General features: G+C 38.9%; 1 protein-coding gene across 3 annotated transcripts; it reads left to right on the top strand.

Annotated features, from left to right (window-relative positions):
• Nucleotides 1-1,152: 1,152 nt before the first annotated feature.
• RB195_007719 (uncharacterized protein) lies at nt 1,153-13,757 on the top strand (the record flags this gene model as incomplete). Of its 3 annotated transcripts, XM_064181501.1 has the most annotated exons (38): nt 1,153-1,254; nt 1,484-1,617; nt 2,453-2,522; nt 3,631-3,758; nt 3,868-3,952; nt 4,275-4,379; nt 4,449-4,546; nt 5,406-5,500; nt 5,560-5,738; nt 5,794-5,892; nt 5,965-6,138; nt 6,194-6,265; nt 6,339-6,452; nt 6,559-6,650; nt 6,720-6,879; nt 6,965-7,075; nt 7,162-7,207; nt 7,344-7,467; nt 7,529-7,643; nt 7,708-7,781; nt 7,835-7,926; nt 8,121-8,263; nt 8,685-8,813; nt 8,885-9,017; nt 9,101-9,248; nt 9,603-9,696; nt 9,766-9,868; nt 9,946-10,030; nt 10,097-10,212; nt 11,018-11,148; nt 11,206-11,389; nt 11,473-11,551; nt 11,642-11,750; nt 11,837-11,902; nt 11,959-12,090; nt 12,139-12,249; nt 13,516-13,596; nt 13,659-13,757. In XM_064181501.1, the coding sequence occupies 38 exons, from the start codon at nt 1,153-1,155 to the stop codon at nt 13,755-13,757; spliced, it is 4,212 nt and encodes a 1,403-aa protein (XP_064038284.1). The 3 variants fall into 3 exon arrangements, with proteins under 3 accessions (XP_064038284.1, XP_013301123.1, XP_064038285.1); XM_064181500.1 differs by lacking the exons at nt 1,153-1,254; nt 1,484-1,617; nt 2,453-2,522; ... (3 more) ...; nt 4,449-4,546; nt 5,406-5,500 and adding an exon at nt 4,712-4,766; XM_013445669.2 differs by lacking the exons at nt 1,153-1,254; nt 5,406-5,500; nt 5,560-5,738; ... (27 more) ...; nt 13,516-13,596; nt 13,659-13,757 and having other exon boundaries at nt 4,449-4,577.
• Nucleotides 13,758-15,402: the final 1,645 nt, after the last annotated feature.

Raw genomic sequence — 15,402 nt, 5'->3', positions numbered from 1 at the left:
TAACATAAAGAAATCATACACATTAACACATTCGTACGGGAGGTAAAACAGGACTCTGTTAGACTGCGGCTGATAACTGCTGCGAGTCACATGAGTCATCGCCAGCACGTTAATGATGGAGAATCCTATGACAATTTCTTTTTTTCATACCGGCACAATGATGATGACATTGCATAACGAACGAACAATTTTTATGCCACGTTATTCGTTTCATAACAGCAAATGTCATAAATCCTTTAAAGTGAACTCTATCGCTTTTGTTTTCTTGTAAAATAGCATGGACGAGAACTGGAAAAAAAATTTGTTTGTGAATAGCTGCACGAATAGTCACGCAAAAAGTAGAACTTCACATGTAAATACACAAAATGTTCTCAGTAGAGAGGACAAAACACAAAGTTCTGAAATTAAACAAAACCGAATTATACACTGATATTAGTGGGGTTCCTTTAAATTTCACACGTGTTGAGATTTAAAATTTACATTCACTTATAATTTATTCACTACTAGAAGATTCAGACTTGAAGTCGCGAAATGAGACAATTCAGTAGTAAGTCTGCTGGCTAAATGTGGTTACGGTGGCGGCCTGGCGGGATAAATCATCTTGTGGAAAGGTAAGCATGAAGAATGGGACCAAAAATAGAATTTTTAATTTTTTTTTATGAAATAGGATGTGGTAGGAACCAGAGAAAAATGCTAGTATTGGGTGAAAATTAGTACACTTTCAAAGGTTCGTCTAAGACGGTGTCTAGCTGCTATCAATAATCTACTGCTCTCCTGTATCACCAACTGCTGACAAGGGAAAGGATCATTCATTACAGGCTGTACAGTAAATCGATAGATTTCATGGAAAAGAATGCCAATGGAGTACAATTCAAACAACGCTGATTCTGACACTCCTTTCCGTGCCCATCCTACATTGAAGAGCAGCAAAATGAATTTAATTTAGCTATTCGGGTACTTTCTGTCTTTCTCGTGTGCATAACTGTCAATAAAGAACATGGAACAAGGATGTCAACTGTTTGTCATCCTATCAGCTATCACACACCTAAATCTACTAAGTTTATAGCTAATATCGGGTGAAGGACGAATCGAAAACACGAGAGAGTGGCAAAGTGTCCGACATCCGAACCAATTTACTGCAGTGGTTTATGAATGTCTGCAAATATCGGGCACCATTCTCCAGATACAGTACCCGAAAAGCATTTCTTCTATGCTCGGAGAGGACAACTCATAGCACAGTTTTGTGGATCGTGCGTGCGTTTGTTAGAACATTGAAAAAGAAACTCAAATATTTAATTTGTAAGGTTTCCTATGGTGTTCTTTTTGTGTTGCTTTTTTGAGTTTGTTTTCTTCCTTCGATTTCGAGGGGATCTTGCTGTGAACAATTGTTTCAATTTTGACGCTTCTCCACATTCTATATTAATTTCTAAAGTTCACACTCAGTTTTTGAGAATGGGATCTATTCTATAAGATTTCTTTATAGATGTCCATGGAGCGGCTATATCAGGAGACATCGAGTCTGCTACAAGAAGCTCATTTTGGTATGAGTCGTCTGGAACGTGCCAAGGACGAAAGAGAAGCTCATGAAATTTCTCAACATATCACAGAACAACTGCGGTATTCTTGTTTTCTGAACTTCATTTTTTATTTCTTCTATTTTCTTTTTCCTCTGCACGTTTAAATCCGTGAACTTTGAAAAAAGAAAGTTCGATGGAACTATCTCCTGCAGTTATTGTGTGCTCTTCACGAGTGTGGAATTCATACAACATAGTGTCATTTAACTGCTGTTCTGCGGTTATCTTCATAATCTCAAAAGATGATCAGTAATATAGAAGGGCAATCCCAAATGTAACAAGAATTTAGCAAGTTTTACATTTTTTTAAAGATACATCTCGTGTGGATGTCCTCAGACTTTGTCGTGTCCCTTTTATCTCCATATTGCGGTGTTTCCTTAATTTCTATGCCCATATCTAATTTTAAAAAAAGAATGTTTACACTTCCGTGCAAGCTTTAACTAGGCATGGTATTGAATCACGAAGAAAAAATTATTTGGTCGACTGTTTACCTTCTCTTTTTTTTAATCTAAAGCTCAACTTCTGGAAATTTCTTCTCAAATACACCGCTAGGCAAAGTTCCATGGGATTTTTTTTTTCTGGTAATCCAAACCCCTTAGTCTGTGTACTGCAACTCTATGAAAAGTGACGTTAGAGCGGAAAATTGATATTTGGCATCAGCTCTTCCAATTATCACTTGCCTAGGGAAAATCTTCCGTGAATCTTACCCTTTTTCCCAGTAACTCGTCACTTATCCCTGTCTTTCAACAAGAAAAAAATGGGAATAAAGTTCCCAATTCATTATTTCTAGCGACTATCCTATAGAGACTGAAAAACCGTTGCATGGGGGTTTCATGTAGGTTACATCAACTTGCTCTATTTCCACCAGTAGTTTTCAGAGTGATCGACAAGAACTGTGATCAACTGGTTATACTGGTCGACAAAGAAGCTCCTTCGCGGCGTCATCTCGTGGGTTTCACAATAGTTACAACTAATTTATCTCAATTTGATTGGTTTTTCCGTCGCATGTGGAAGTTCGTGTATGAGAGGAATACTTATTCGCCCTAAATCGTTGTTTTGGGTTGAATGCGTCTTCGGTGAAAGTGTACATTGATTTCTCTGTGCAGGAGGCGAGAAGTTATCCGGGCTTGTAATTCTTATTTTTTTCTTTTTCTATAGTTTCAATTATTTTTATGCATAGTAGTACATGAATAGCGTTAGCCCTAAGAAAGTCCTTTTCGATTAGTTTTATCTGTTGTTTTGGTTCTAGGGTGTCTAAGATATTAGTTTATAGTAATTGAAGTTCTGTCCCATTTCCCTATGCAGTTGTCCATGACTAGCGCTTTTTGTAATTGTACTCGTAGTAAAATCCCAAAATTTGTCCTTGAAAAAGAGCTAAGCGCAGCTACACAAAAAGGAGGATAGAAATCCACTTCCTGGAAACTGAAGTGACCGAGGAGGTGCATCACAAGTCGAATTGGCAAAATGAAGGGTTTTCTCAGTATTGCTACTGCGGATGACACCCACCGTCCACAATTACACCAAAAATGGGACAAAAGCTAAATCCTTGCGAAATAAGACATTAGAGGCACCATAGGAGCAAAAATCCCCTATAGAACCAGTGGAAAAAGAGCTTGTTAGGACTACATAACCCTACTTGTGTATTATTGTAGGAGAAAATGAAAAGAAAAACTGTAAAAATCAAAAAGAAAAGAGGACTCCATGCGTTCATCACCCTAACGCATTAGGCAATGTTGGGAACATTTTTTGAATCTCCATTTCTCACTGTTTTTGACAACAACTAGCAGTTCTTGAAAAATCGTTGACCAACCTGGAAGCTCAAGTCTGCGTCAAAAAAGATGAATGATGTAGATGACGGAATTGGCTTTCTTATTAGGGATAAGTAAGAAATGGATAGAGAGGAGGAAGAGGAAAAATTTCATTGTTTCAGAGTTGTCTTCATCTGTATCATTCTCTATTTTTACCTTCTTAACAAGGAAGCATTAGACAAACAATATAAGATTTGAAAAAAAGCAGCTATTACTGCGATCAAATTATGTTTTGCTTACTCATTAAGGTACGGATCAAAGTGGATCAATTAAAAAACGACAGTCAGAGTGTACATTACGCAATTTCGGCTATGTATTCAAGGCTGACAGTGAGATGGCGAGCGGCAAGCGAACGAGAAGAATTGCTACATCAGAGGTGAATCTTTTGATTCCCTTTATGTTATTAAGCGTCACTAACACACCATGTTTGTAAAATGAATAGTCCTGAAAAATTATGTTTGTAGATTGAACTTTTATCGATGCAGGTTTCGACCGAATGACTCCACAACGCTTACGCTAGAAGACCAAGAACTACAGATGAATGACCGACTTAATTCCTCTAATCGACAGGTATCATTCCAAAACTTTTCTAAACTATATCATCGAATTGCATTTCTTCTCTTTTATAACTTCAAAATATCGCTAGTTTGTCGTGGATCCTTCCAGCAAATTCCATTCGTTTGCCTTTTTCACAAGCGTTTTCTTGTATTTTCTGGAGAGAAAAAACGTGGGGTTGTGGTAATGTGGTATGTGGACACAATCGGCGGCGACTGTATATGTTTCATTATGTCATTTATTCGCACCAACATTTACAGTTGCTCTTTAGCTAAATCTACGCTTTCATATTTTGTCAGTAGCTATTCTGCTACAAATGTTTTTTTTTATTTCATAGGTTGATGACCTTATTTCCCAAGGAGTGGCTGTTCTGGAAAGTCTTCGTTCCCAACATATGAATCTGCGTGGGGTAAGACGAAAGATGATGGACATAGGAGCAGCTGTGAGTTTTGCAGTCACTTAAGAGACGTGTTATCTTATTTTATTCCAAATACTGTCTATAATATTCCAGCTAGGATTGTCGAACACTACTTTGCAAATGATAGATCGACGAGTACGAGAAGATTGGCTAATTTTTGTTGCTGGTTGCATTGTCACGCTTATATTCATGTACGCATTTTATCGATTCTGGAAAGGATAGTCGATGTAGTTCTTTAACCACTGTTCTGTGATTTCTGTTTGTAATGTCCTCTTCTTTGTCGTTGTCAATTCTCTTCTGTTCTTTTTTTCGGGTCTTCAGATGTGGTGCATATTCAGATTCCTATCGAAACTTCAATGTTTGTCATCCTGTGCACTAACAAGGTAAAAAAAAATGTCAGACAAGCTGTTTGTTTGTATTTGTACCAGTTGAGGCTGACGTTGATAAAAAGACGGTATCTTGAAGACAACAATCTTAGATTTTGTTCCCATATCTATCAGTGGACTACGGGAGGGCAATTATTCGCAATGAGTGCATCCTAATATAGCATACGATCTGCGGCCTGCAATCGATGGCACGAATCCGAACTGGGACGAGCTTTCATCCCTTCGAGGTCCATAAATTGGTACTAAGCATGTTTGAGAGGTTGAAACTGATCTGATACATCGGCTGCCCCCGCAAGTAATTGTATAGGCTCATAAACCTCGATCGATTCGAATAGTAGTCTAACGTGTAGGCGAATTCCCGAAATATTGACCAACTTTATCCTTTGAGGTAGAATTTAAGAACGCCATCTAGCAAGATGATAAGTACCTGAGACCTCTTGTGTATAGAAGAAATGACATCCTCACCGACTTTATTAACAGCATTCCATCCATTTTTCCAAGAAGCTGTCAGTCTATTGCCCGGCCTCATGGAATCTTAAGATTTTAGAGCTTACAAGTCTTAGCAAAGCTCATGTCCGGCTGCTTTTCACAGTTGCAGCTTATGTGCATTGTGCCTCAGGTTTTTTTTTTCGATCCTGAGAACTCGCATATCCGCTCCGGCCAGAACCAAGAACTTGGGCAAATACCTATTCTGGATATCTGTACGAAATGTTCGGATTTTCGTTCTATCTAAGGAATGTTTGCTTTGGACGAATCGCTGTACTGCTACCTTACATTCAGCGTTTTTGCGACTTCTTAAGCTTCCTTATGTTTTTCAGATAATATGGACTGTGATATAGCCTCGTATCATGTCGAGTCATTTAATTATCTGGCCGAAGAAGGTGTCCATCTTGCCGCGCAATCTGTGCCGAAAGAGAAGTTCAGACTGAGTTCTGGGGAGGCCATCGAGTTGGGCTACACAGGTGCCTCGTTGGCAATGCCCACACTTGAGAGTGGGGTGGGCGCTTTCGTTTATAATTGAGTCTTTTTCCGGTTATCATGTGAAATTCCAGTCCAATAAACTATCAAGTATTGATCAGTTGCGGGTTCTTCCATCGGAATGTCGACAAAGAGGTATAACATACGCCGGAAATTTGAAAGTAGGAATTGAGGTACATGCAGATTTTTGGTAGTTTTTTTATTCCCACAATTGTTAATGAATCTAAATAGATCCCATATTGCAGGTAAAAGTAAACGGTCGACGTGTTGATATCGTTGAAACAATTCTCGGCAGAGTCCCCGTCATGCTCCGATCTACTCTTTGTCATTTGAGTAAAATGAATAGAAGTGAGCTGTTAAAAGCAGGAGAGGAAGCCACAGAAAAAGGAGGATATTTCATTTGCAAAGGCAGCGAGAAGGTCCGTTTACGACTTCCACAGAACTTTGAGCATACATTTTACCACAGTTTTCCAGGTCATTAGACTGTTAGTTGCGAACCGGCGGAATTTTCCAATTGCTCTGAACAGAAAAACGTTCCGAGAAAAGGTCCGCATTTTGTCAATTTACATTTGTTAAAGCTACGACTGTGGTTTTGTCGCTTTTAATAATCGTTTATTAGGGGCTTTTATTCACTGAATATGGGGTGATGATGCGATGCGTGAAAGATAACCACACCGCAGTAATGATGACTATTCACTACCTTGAATCGGGTACAATTCAGATAGCCCTACAGGTATAATCTTCTCTTTCAAAGACAGTTTTTTTTTGCCATTGGATCATGAACATGAAGTCTATTTCTCTTTTTTTCATTCATTTTCGTCACATTCATCAGGTTTCAGTATCGTCGAGAAATTTTCTACTTACCTTTTATCTATGTGCTTAAAGCATTGGTTGACAAAAATGATGCTTTGATTGCTGCTGAAATGAAACGGTAACTAGGATTGCACTATTACATTTGTACTACCTGTTAAGTTCATCTGTATTTTCTTGCTTTCATCAGAGGTCGGAAAGACGATTCATTTTTCCTGTCCTGTGTGCTGAATATGCTATCACAAAGTCAAGACGAAGGCGTTCTGCATAAGGAGGCAGCTCTAAGAGCTATTGGCGCTCGTTTTCGTGTTGCAGTAGCTGATCGCATTGCTCCATGGGAAGATGATGAGGTTCAAACTTTGAATGCTCTCAAACCTTTTCTTTTTCACTCCAATTTCTTTGGAAATTGACCTCTGAAAAATGGACGTTTTCTAGGAAACAGGTCGATTCATAATCAATTCTTGTGTTGCTGTACATCTTGATGATTGGGAAGAAAAGTTCTATTTGCTTGTTTACATGGCACAAAAACTTTTTGCTCTTGTCAAGGTATTTTGCTGTTTCCCTGCTTTACTCGAAGTTCAGTCAAACTTCCGTTCTAAACATGTTGCAAGCCTATAATTCTTCTTTTTCAGGGTGAATGCGCCCCGGAAACGCCTGATAATCCCCAGTTCCAAGCAAGTTTACACTTCTTTTGCTTTAGCAGATTTCTTTTTTTTTTACCATTTTTTTGTTGTTGTAATGATTCTGTTTGATACTCCATTACTACACCTTCTTTTTCATCTGTATTTTTTCTAACGATAGTGTGTTGAGGAAGCGGCAGTTTCCGGCCACATTATTCTATTAATCATCCGTGAACGAATGGAGAATATCCTTGGTATGGTCAGGCGCAAGTTGGAGTTCAATGCGAAACGTAGAAAAGATACATTTGCGGTGACATCGTATGTTAGAACCACTGGTGTTGTCGTTCAGCTGCGTTTAAAATTCTAACCTTGTGTTAAGAAACGAAATTGTTCGCGCTCTGGGTAGTCACCAGAATGGGGAAATAACTCGAGGTTTGGAGTACTTTCTTGCGACTGGTAATTTGGTAACAAAGATAGGATTGTCACTGCAACAGGTTAGGTTACGTTACGGGTTTGCTCGAATTGAAATTATTCTACATCCAAATAGTTCTGTTATAGGACACTGGATTCTCTGTCATTGCAGAACGGATCAACCAATTACGATTTGTATCTCACTTCCGAGCTATTCACAGGTTTATGAACTTAAAAATACCTATTGTTGACTATTTTTCCAATTTTGTCATAGAGGAGCTTTCTTCATGGAAATGAGAACTACCGATGTACGGAAGCTGCGACCAGAAGCTTGGGGTTTTATTTGTCCTGTACATACCCCTGATGGTGTGTTTATTTACATTCTACTTTCTTTTTTTTTGTAGTGAAAGGATATAGGTAGTCATTTGGGACCAATACTGATGTCCCTCAAATCATTGTCCTCTCTTCTCTGTCATTCACTTTGAAAAGTTGCCCAAGTTTTCCTTCGCAGCAAATCGTGTGATGGGTGAAGGTGTACTTTGAAGTTTTTTTTTCTACAGGAGCCCCATGTGGACTTCTAAATCACGTCACAGCTTCTTGTCGTATAGTCACTCATTATTCGGATGCTCGGGAACTGCCAGCACTACTTGCTGATCTCGGAATGCTTTCCCACAAATCCATTATTTTCGCTAATGAGGAAGAGGTGGGCGTATTAGCATATTTAGAAGAAAGCTCTATCACTGATTTCAGTGGATTGTTATCAAGTTCCTATGCACCTTCATATGTTTGTTATGCAGCATTGTTATTGCTTTCAAAAGTAAGGTCAGAATTAGCAGAAACAAAAAAACTTTGCTATCGCTAATAACGAAAAGAATCCGAAGTATAAGACAAAAAGATAGTTTGTTAATGCTCAGTTGTATTATCTGCTCTGTCTAAATCCTGATTAAGAAATTGTGGCAGATCAAGTCACATATTTGTTGCAAGAGAAATGAAATTTTCTTTGATCTTCTGTGCTTAAACACACAAACACAGCTAGAGGTCCGAAGTACTATAATTCTATTTTGGATACATGACGTATATAACATTGTCCTGTCATTCAAGTTTTTCTTTATCTTCGTTTTAAGTACTATCCAGTGCTTCTTGATGGCTGTTTCCTCGGCTATATTCCTAAACGAAAAGCCGTATCAATAGAAAGACAATTACGCTGTATTAAAACTGATTTGAAGGACACTAGAGTTCCATATGTGGCTGAGGTACGTCTTCTAATTTTTTTCACTACGAATTTTCTTTTACTGTTCCCATGAGTTTTGCTCTGTTTATTAAGATAGCACTGGTCCGTCAATCACTGGATATGAAGAACATCCAAACTCAGTATCCTGGCCTATATATCCTCACTGACCCTGCCCGTTTGATACGTTCCGTTCGCAACCTTCTAACCGATTCTGTAGAGTTTATCGGTGAGCGAAGCAGTTATGAATTGCTTTGACTTGTATTGCTCGATGGGAAAAACTGCTCATGGAATAAATGCTAAATTTTATAGGTACTTATGAGCAAGTCTATCTTTCGATTGTCATTGACCCGGAAGAGGCAGAGCCAGGAGTCACATTTCATCAAGAATTGCACCCTAGTTGTTTGTTTTCGTTTGCTGGGAATCTCATACCATTTCCAGATCATAACCAGTCACCTCGGTGGGTGTTTCCGGTCTATTTCAAACTTATTTTTTAGTCCGAGAGAACGCGATTGAGAGTGTGAGCTACGGCGGTTGCTTTTGAACCTTAAAATAGTCATGACACCTAGAAGTAAAACAGCTTTTTGCTCTGATAAGCTTGCTAGTCGCAGTAATCTGATTGAAAACAAAATTCTTCTTAGTTTCGTGTTTTAGACCTATTCTGTATTGTGAAACGTGAACTTTGGCATGAGCAAAACTTTAATTCATAGAGTTTGCGCCGACGTCTAGACAGGATTTTTTTTTGCGTTATCTTTTGTTTTTTGAATCAGTTCTCTGCAGAATATGTGACTTCGACCTTTTTCTATATCTTCAGGAATGTTTACCAATGTCAAATGGGTAAGCAGACTATGGGAACAGCTGTGCATGCGTGGCACACCAGAGCTGACAACAAAATGTATAGGTTACAGGTAATTGTCAATGTTTCTTTCTGTTTTTTTTCTATAACTTACAATTTTTGGCAGTATTAACCTTTCTAGTTTCCACAAAGTCCACTCCTCAAATTGGAGGCGTATGACCGATATGAAATGGATGAATATCCACTTGGAACGAATGCTTGTGTGGCTGTGATATCCTATACAGGTGAAGTAGTTTTCTGCTATATGTATTATGTTATACACAATATTTCAACTCTGATTTAAAAAAGAAAAATTGTCTAGGGTATGACATGGAAGACGCCATGGTGATCAACAAAGCGTCTTTTCAGCGAGGCTTTGCTCATGGTACAGTTATTAAAGTTGAAAGGTGTGCTACATTCTTGGTGTTGCGGATATTACTCTACGAATATTGTGAAAAGAAACTGATATTCAGGATAAATTTGGTGTCAATGAGTGAGAAGAAGACCATGTTTCGTATGGATCCAAAACATCCATACGAAACTGTTGGCTGCGATGGACTTCCTATTCCAGGGCGACGGTACATGTTAGGTGGGTGTAGCAGAGCAATTTATAGATTTGTCAAAACTATACGGTGATAGGAATCATGGAGGTCGAATTGAAATGCCTTCTTAGAGAATAAACATCTTTTACGATAAACTGCGAGCTCCAGGGATCCTTGTGTTCTGTATATTTTAATTAGTAGTTAAAAATATCTTATTCGGCACGGTCGCCCTTGAAGCGATTTATACAAACTGTACTCACAATAGAAATTTGAATCAGAGCGGAAAATTTAGTCTACACAAGTACTGATCCGTTCACTGATTGTATCGGTTTTATTTATCTTCGCATTGACCCACTAGGAACATGCCAGTTAGGGTTTCAGCATTGGTTTATCCATCCACACATTTTGTTACACATAACTGAAAAACAAATGACACAAACTTCGGTTATGTGCAACAAAATTCTCTTATTTTATTGGAAAAGAATGAAATTTAGTCTTTTGCCCCCTTTTTTTGTTCAGCATAATTTGTTCACATAGTCTTTATCACTTGACGGACAATGTAACTCCCACAAATGCTTGAAGAAAGAACTTTGTAGTGTGTGTTTTATAAATTCTTAAGTGGATTTTTCCTTCTAGAAAATTCAAAAACACTTATGCGGCCTAACAGATACCTAATAATAATCTTAATATGCATAATTTGCGCCTGAAAGCTGCTAATTTGGTTTGACTTGTTTTTGTATTATCGGACTAAATTGTTTTTGAGCATCAAAGGGTCGAGCTACAGTACTAATATTGGAACAATTGAACGTATTTTTCTTCAGTTTGTGTCAGCTAATGTTAGTAATTATTTAGGGGATGTTTATTACGTGACTTACAATCAAGATACAGGATTACATGAAGCTCACAAATTCCACTACGTTGAACCAGCGTATTGTGGAATAGTCCGTTTGGTACATCAAGAAGGAGCCGATGAAGCAGCTAGGGTGAAGAGTTTGCTGTTATCCTGCAATTACTCCATTATTTATACGTTAATTTTGCAGCACGCTCTCATTCAATGGCGAATTGAGAGGAACCCAATTATCGGAGACAAATTCGCTTCCCGACATGGTCAAAAAGGAATCAACTCGTTTCTTTGGCCAGTTGAAAACTTACCTTTCAGCGAAAGTGGCATGGTTCCGGATATAATTTTCAATCCTCATGGTTTTCCAAGTCGGATGACTATCGGTCAGTTTTTTTCCACACCGTAATTCTGGAGATTTAAAATTCGGTAGATCCTGATATTTTGTGCTGAGTGTAAAATAATTTAGGTATGATGATTGAAAGTATGGCAGGAAAAGCAGCTGCTATGCATGGTGAAGTCTATGATGCATCTCCATTTGTCTTCAAGTATTACTACTTTTATAATTTATAATAATAACATAAAACAGTTATTTATAATAATAACATAAAATTTTGTCGATAAAATTCATATTGCAGTGAAAAACGTACCGCTATTGACCATTTTGGAGAGCTATTATCTAGAGCTGGTTATAATTATCATGGAAATGAGACGTTTTATTCGGGAGTAGATGGCCGCCAAATGGAGGTGAGTTCAGTTTTCATTACAATTATTACATAGTTATACTTTTTATTTTGCTCATTGAATTATGAACCTAGTACGATTTACTTTAGGTGCAAATCTTCTTCGGAATTGTCTACTATCAGCGTCTAAGGCATATGATAGCGGATAAATTCCAGGTCAATTATACGATGTGAGCAATGTGAATTTCTTAACATCACTAGTTTTGTTTTAGGTGCGAGCAACTGGTCCCATAGATCCTATAACCCATCAACCAGTAAAAGGTCGTAAAAAAGGTGGTGGGATCCGGTTTGGAGAAATGGAAAGAGATGCGATTATTGCTCACGGGACTGCCTTTGTGTTACAGGTTTGTCAGATGGTTTATTACGCTATGAACTTGACACTTTTTCTCTAGGATCGATTGTTGAACTGTTCTGATCGTGATGTAGCATATGCTTGCCGACGATGTGGATCTCTTCTATCTGTGTTGATGACCACAAAAGCATTGGCCGTTCGAAGAAGAAAGGTAGCACAACGTTGTACAATTTTGTTTTGTTTATTTTTTATTTATTTTAATTTTTATTTCTTGAAAGAGATTGGAGAAAAGCGGCTGAGTCGTAGAACTATGGACGGATTACGTTAGCAGACCTACTGTTTTTTTTAAACAATTTTGTTGGTTACTGCGGGCTATCGTTTCTGCAGGGATATCGAAGTCGATATCTTGATATCAACTTATGAGCGTCCACCTGCTGTTTTGATGCTTTAGCTTCCTAAATGGAGCAATTTCAGACTGCTATATGTAGTCACAAAATGGGGGGAGGGGGAGGGGGGCGTGGTCAAATGCGAAAAGAGGGCATAAGAGTTCTTTCGACATGTTCCTAAGAAAAAAAGAAGTTCAGACTTTGATGCTTTCTTTAAGCTGATTTCTTCCTTTTTCTGATTCATTTTAGAGTGCTTTTTGAATGGAAATAGTTCGATCATTTTGACCTAAATATCATTGAGTTAACTATTTTATGAAAGACTGGTAATCTGTGGACAATTGTTAGCGATCAACAATAAGTGGTTATTTCGGTGACGGATTTTATATTATATTTATTTGTGTTTTGTTATTGGAGAAAACATAATGTTACATAATTTTTTTTATAATCCTTCCATTCTTTCTAGCAAAATGATGGATGAAAAATAGTGGATGTTGTAGCTATCATGCGGATGTTGGAATTCTGGCGGATTTGTTTAAAAGCTGCTGCAAAAGGTCCCATAATTGAGGCGATTCTTGAGAAGGATTGTAAATAAGTAGCCTATTCTTTAAAATAGACCTGATTTATGTTCCTTTAAAGGCATCACCCCACGAATATGGTGTGATGCGGATTTCAGGTGGAGAGTTCCTATACGGGGTCGTAGATTATGAAGAGGAAGGTGATTCCGTCCATTTCTTTTTCATTGCCGCAAAAACGGCCCGGAAGATGCGACGCGTGCACAAGGCTGGCGCGCTCCAATCGAACTCCTTGTAGAAAATAGTGCGCCGGAACGCTCGAAGCCGTATTTTCCGGGCCGTGTTTTACGGTAATTAGAAGAAATAGACGGAATCACCCTTCTTTCCATAATCTACGACTCTGTATAGGCATAACCTACCTGAAACCCGCACCACCCTAGATTCGTGGGTGATGCCTTTAAAATGTGCCACAGTTGGACTAAATAGGTCTATACTTACTAATGAGCGCGAGCGATTTAATCGTATGGTCGTTATTCGAACACTCCGAGTGAACTTCTTCTGGAATGTTTGGCATTTTAGGGTTCTTCGGATACAGCCGATTATACCGAAAGACAAGTGTGTCGAAATTGTGGTAAGGAAGACCAAGTATATCTAGTGCAGGTAAGAATTTGCTTGAAATCTTAGTCTTCCTTATAGATTGACAATAACGGCCATGGTTATAGGTACCACGAGTATTCCGCTATTTAAACGCAGAATTAGCAGCTATGAATATCAAAATCCATTTAGATATAAACGATTCTTCTTCTATTCTTAGAGTTTGATGTATTTTTCTGGTTATTGTTGAAAATACTAGTTTTTATTTGAGTTTTCAAGAGGTAAGAGCAATGAAGGACTTCTACTGAGATGAAAAGTCCGGAAGATTTTAACATTACTGTGGTTATATATGTATGTAAAGGCGCTTTTTATAGTGCACGTTGATCGTTTGTTGCTTGAATTATGTTGCTATCACATTTGTTACGTACATTGTTGAGTTTGTTGTTGTTGAGAAAAAAAGAGAAAATAAATTTCCTTTATTTGGCACTACACAGTGTAATTTTATGGAATGTTGAAGCAGTCTTCAGGTGATTTACGGTGTTATGAAAAAAAATTACTCGAGTGTGCTGCAAAAAACGCAGTGGAGACTAGTGAAAATATAAATACACACAGTTGTGCAAGTAAGCTATTATTTTTCCCTACTACGTGACTTTACCGATGCAGGCTACTACGGGATACAAGATAGGACGAGCGTAGTGCAGCGGTTAGAGGTTCTGCTTCCTGCACGATCGATCGGAGGTTCGAATCCGCCCTAGTGCTCACCAAGCCTTTCACTCCACCGGGATTGATAAATTGGCGTCTGGACGACCAGACGTGGCTGTGAAGATAAAAACGCTGACTTGACACAGCAAGTTGTATGGACCAATTACACCTTCGTTAGCCTCAAATGATTCTGAACTGAAGTGAACGCAGGGGCGCATCCCAAGTGGATTGATTAACGCCAGAAACTACATCCTATATCCTTATCCTTATCTCGAAACTGACGCGGTTAGAAAATCTGTGAAATATAAAGAACCTGTAAATATAGAGTTTGGGGTATAGGTATAGTAAACGATGTGAAGAACGGCGATTGTTCCTACGTCGAAAATCCGCAACACTTGGGCCCGCGCCGCGTCCAGCAGCGAGCGGTCAGAAATCAATGTGAGCTCTTCGCCGCGCTGTTCAATTAAAACCAGTAAATAGATTGCTGCGAGGGGCGGAGCGTGTTCAAAGGGCGCGTTCTAAGGTGTCTCGTAGGAAGGAAGGCCATTTCACACGCTGTTTTACGTGAAGATTAGTTGAGCGGCACCACGTTCACATTAGCCCTCTGAACGTGATATTTCCCCACAGGTTTTCCATCTATGTCAGTTCCATTATACGTTTCCTTTAAGTGCAGATCTATGGATACTCTTCCAGTCGTTTCCATGTTCAGATTTCGATGCAGCTGTAACGCGCTCAGAGAAACACGCTAGTATCGCTTCACGCTTCCGCTGCATCCTTTTCAAACCCCCTTGCATCCATCGCGAAATTTTTCATAGAAGAGCAAATTGCACCATGTGTTCATGCGAGCGTGTGCGCATAAAGAGAGAATCATGCTTTCGCACTAAGAGCGCACAAGAAATCATAAAGGAAAGCACATTGACCGCAAGACGAGTGCTCGACTGCGAGCGTGCGTGGCGTTCAGCTGGGATGAGCGACTTCGTCGACGATTTTCTTACGCCGCCTCAGCACCAGGCGACGTTCTCCACTCACAGCCTCCTGACATCGATTCACCTAACAATTTTCTGCACTCGGCTCCGACTGGAGCAGCGATGTAGCAGCGGTGGGCGGTCGTCGAAGCACCTTATGAAATGTCCAGCATATTCTTCCACAAAACCTGTGCGAGGCAACAAA

This window comes from Necator americanus, chromosome I, assembly GCF_031761385.1.
Source record: "Necator americanus strain Aroian chromosome I, whole genome shotgun sequence".
Taxonomy (NCBI): Eukaryota; Metazoa; Nematoda; class Chromadorea; order Rhabditida; family Ancylostomatidae; genus Necator; species Necator americanus.
The sequence above is the reverse complement of the archived record's forward strand: the minus strand, read 5'-3'. Positions and strand labels throughout refer to the sequence as shown.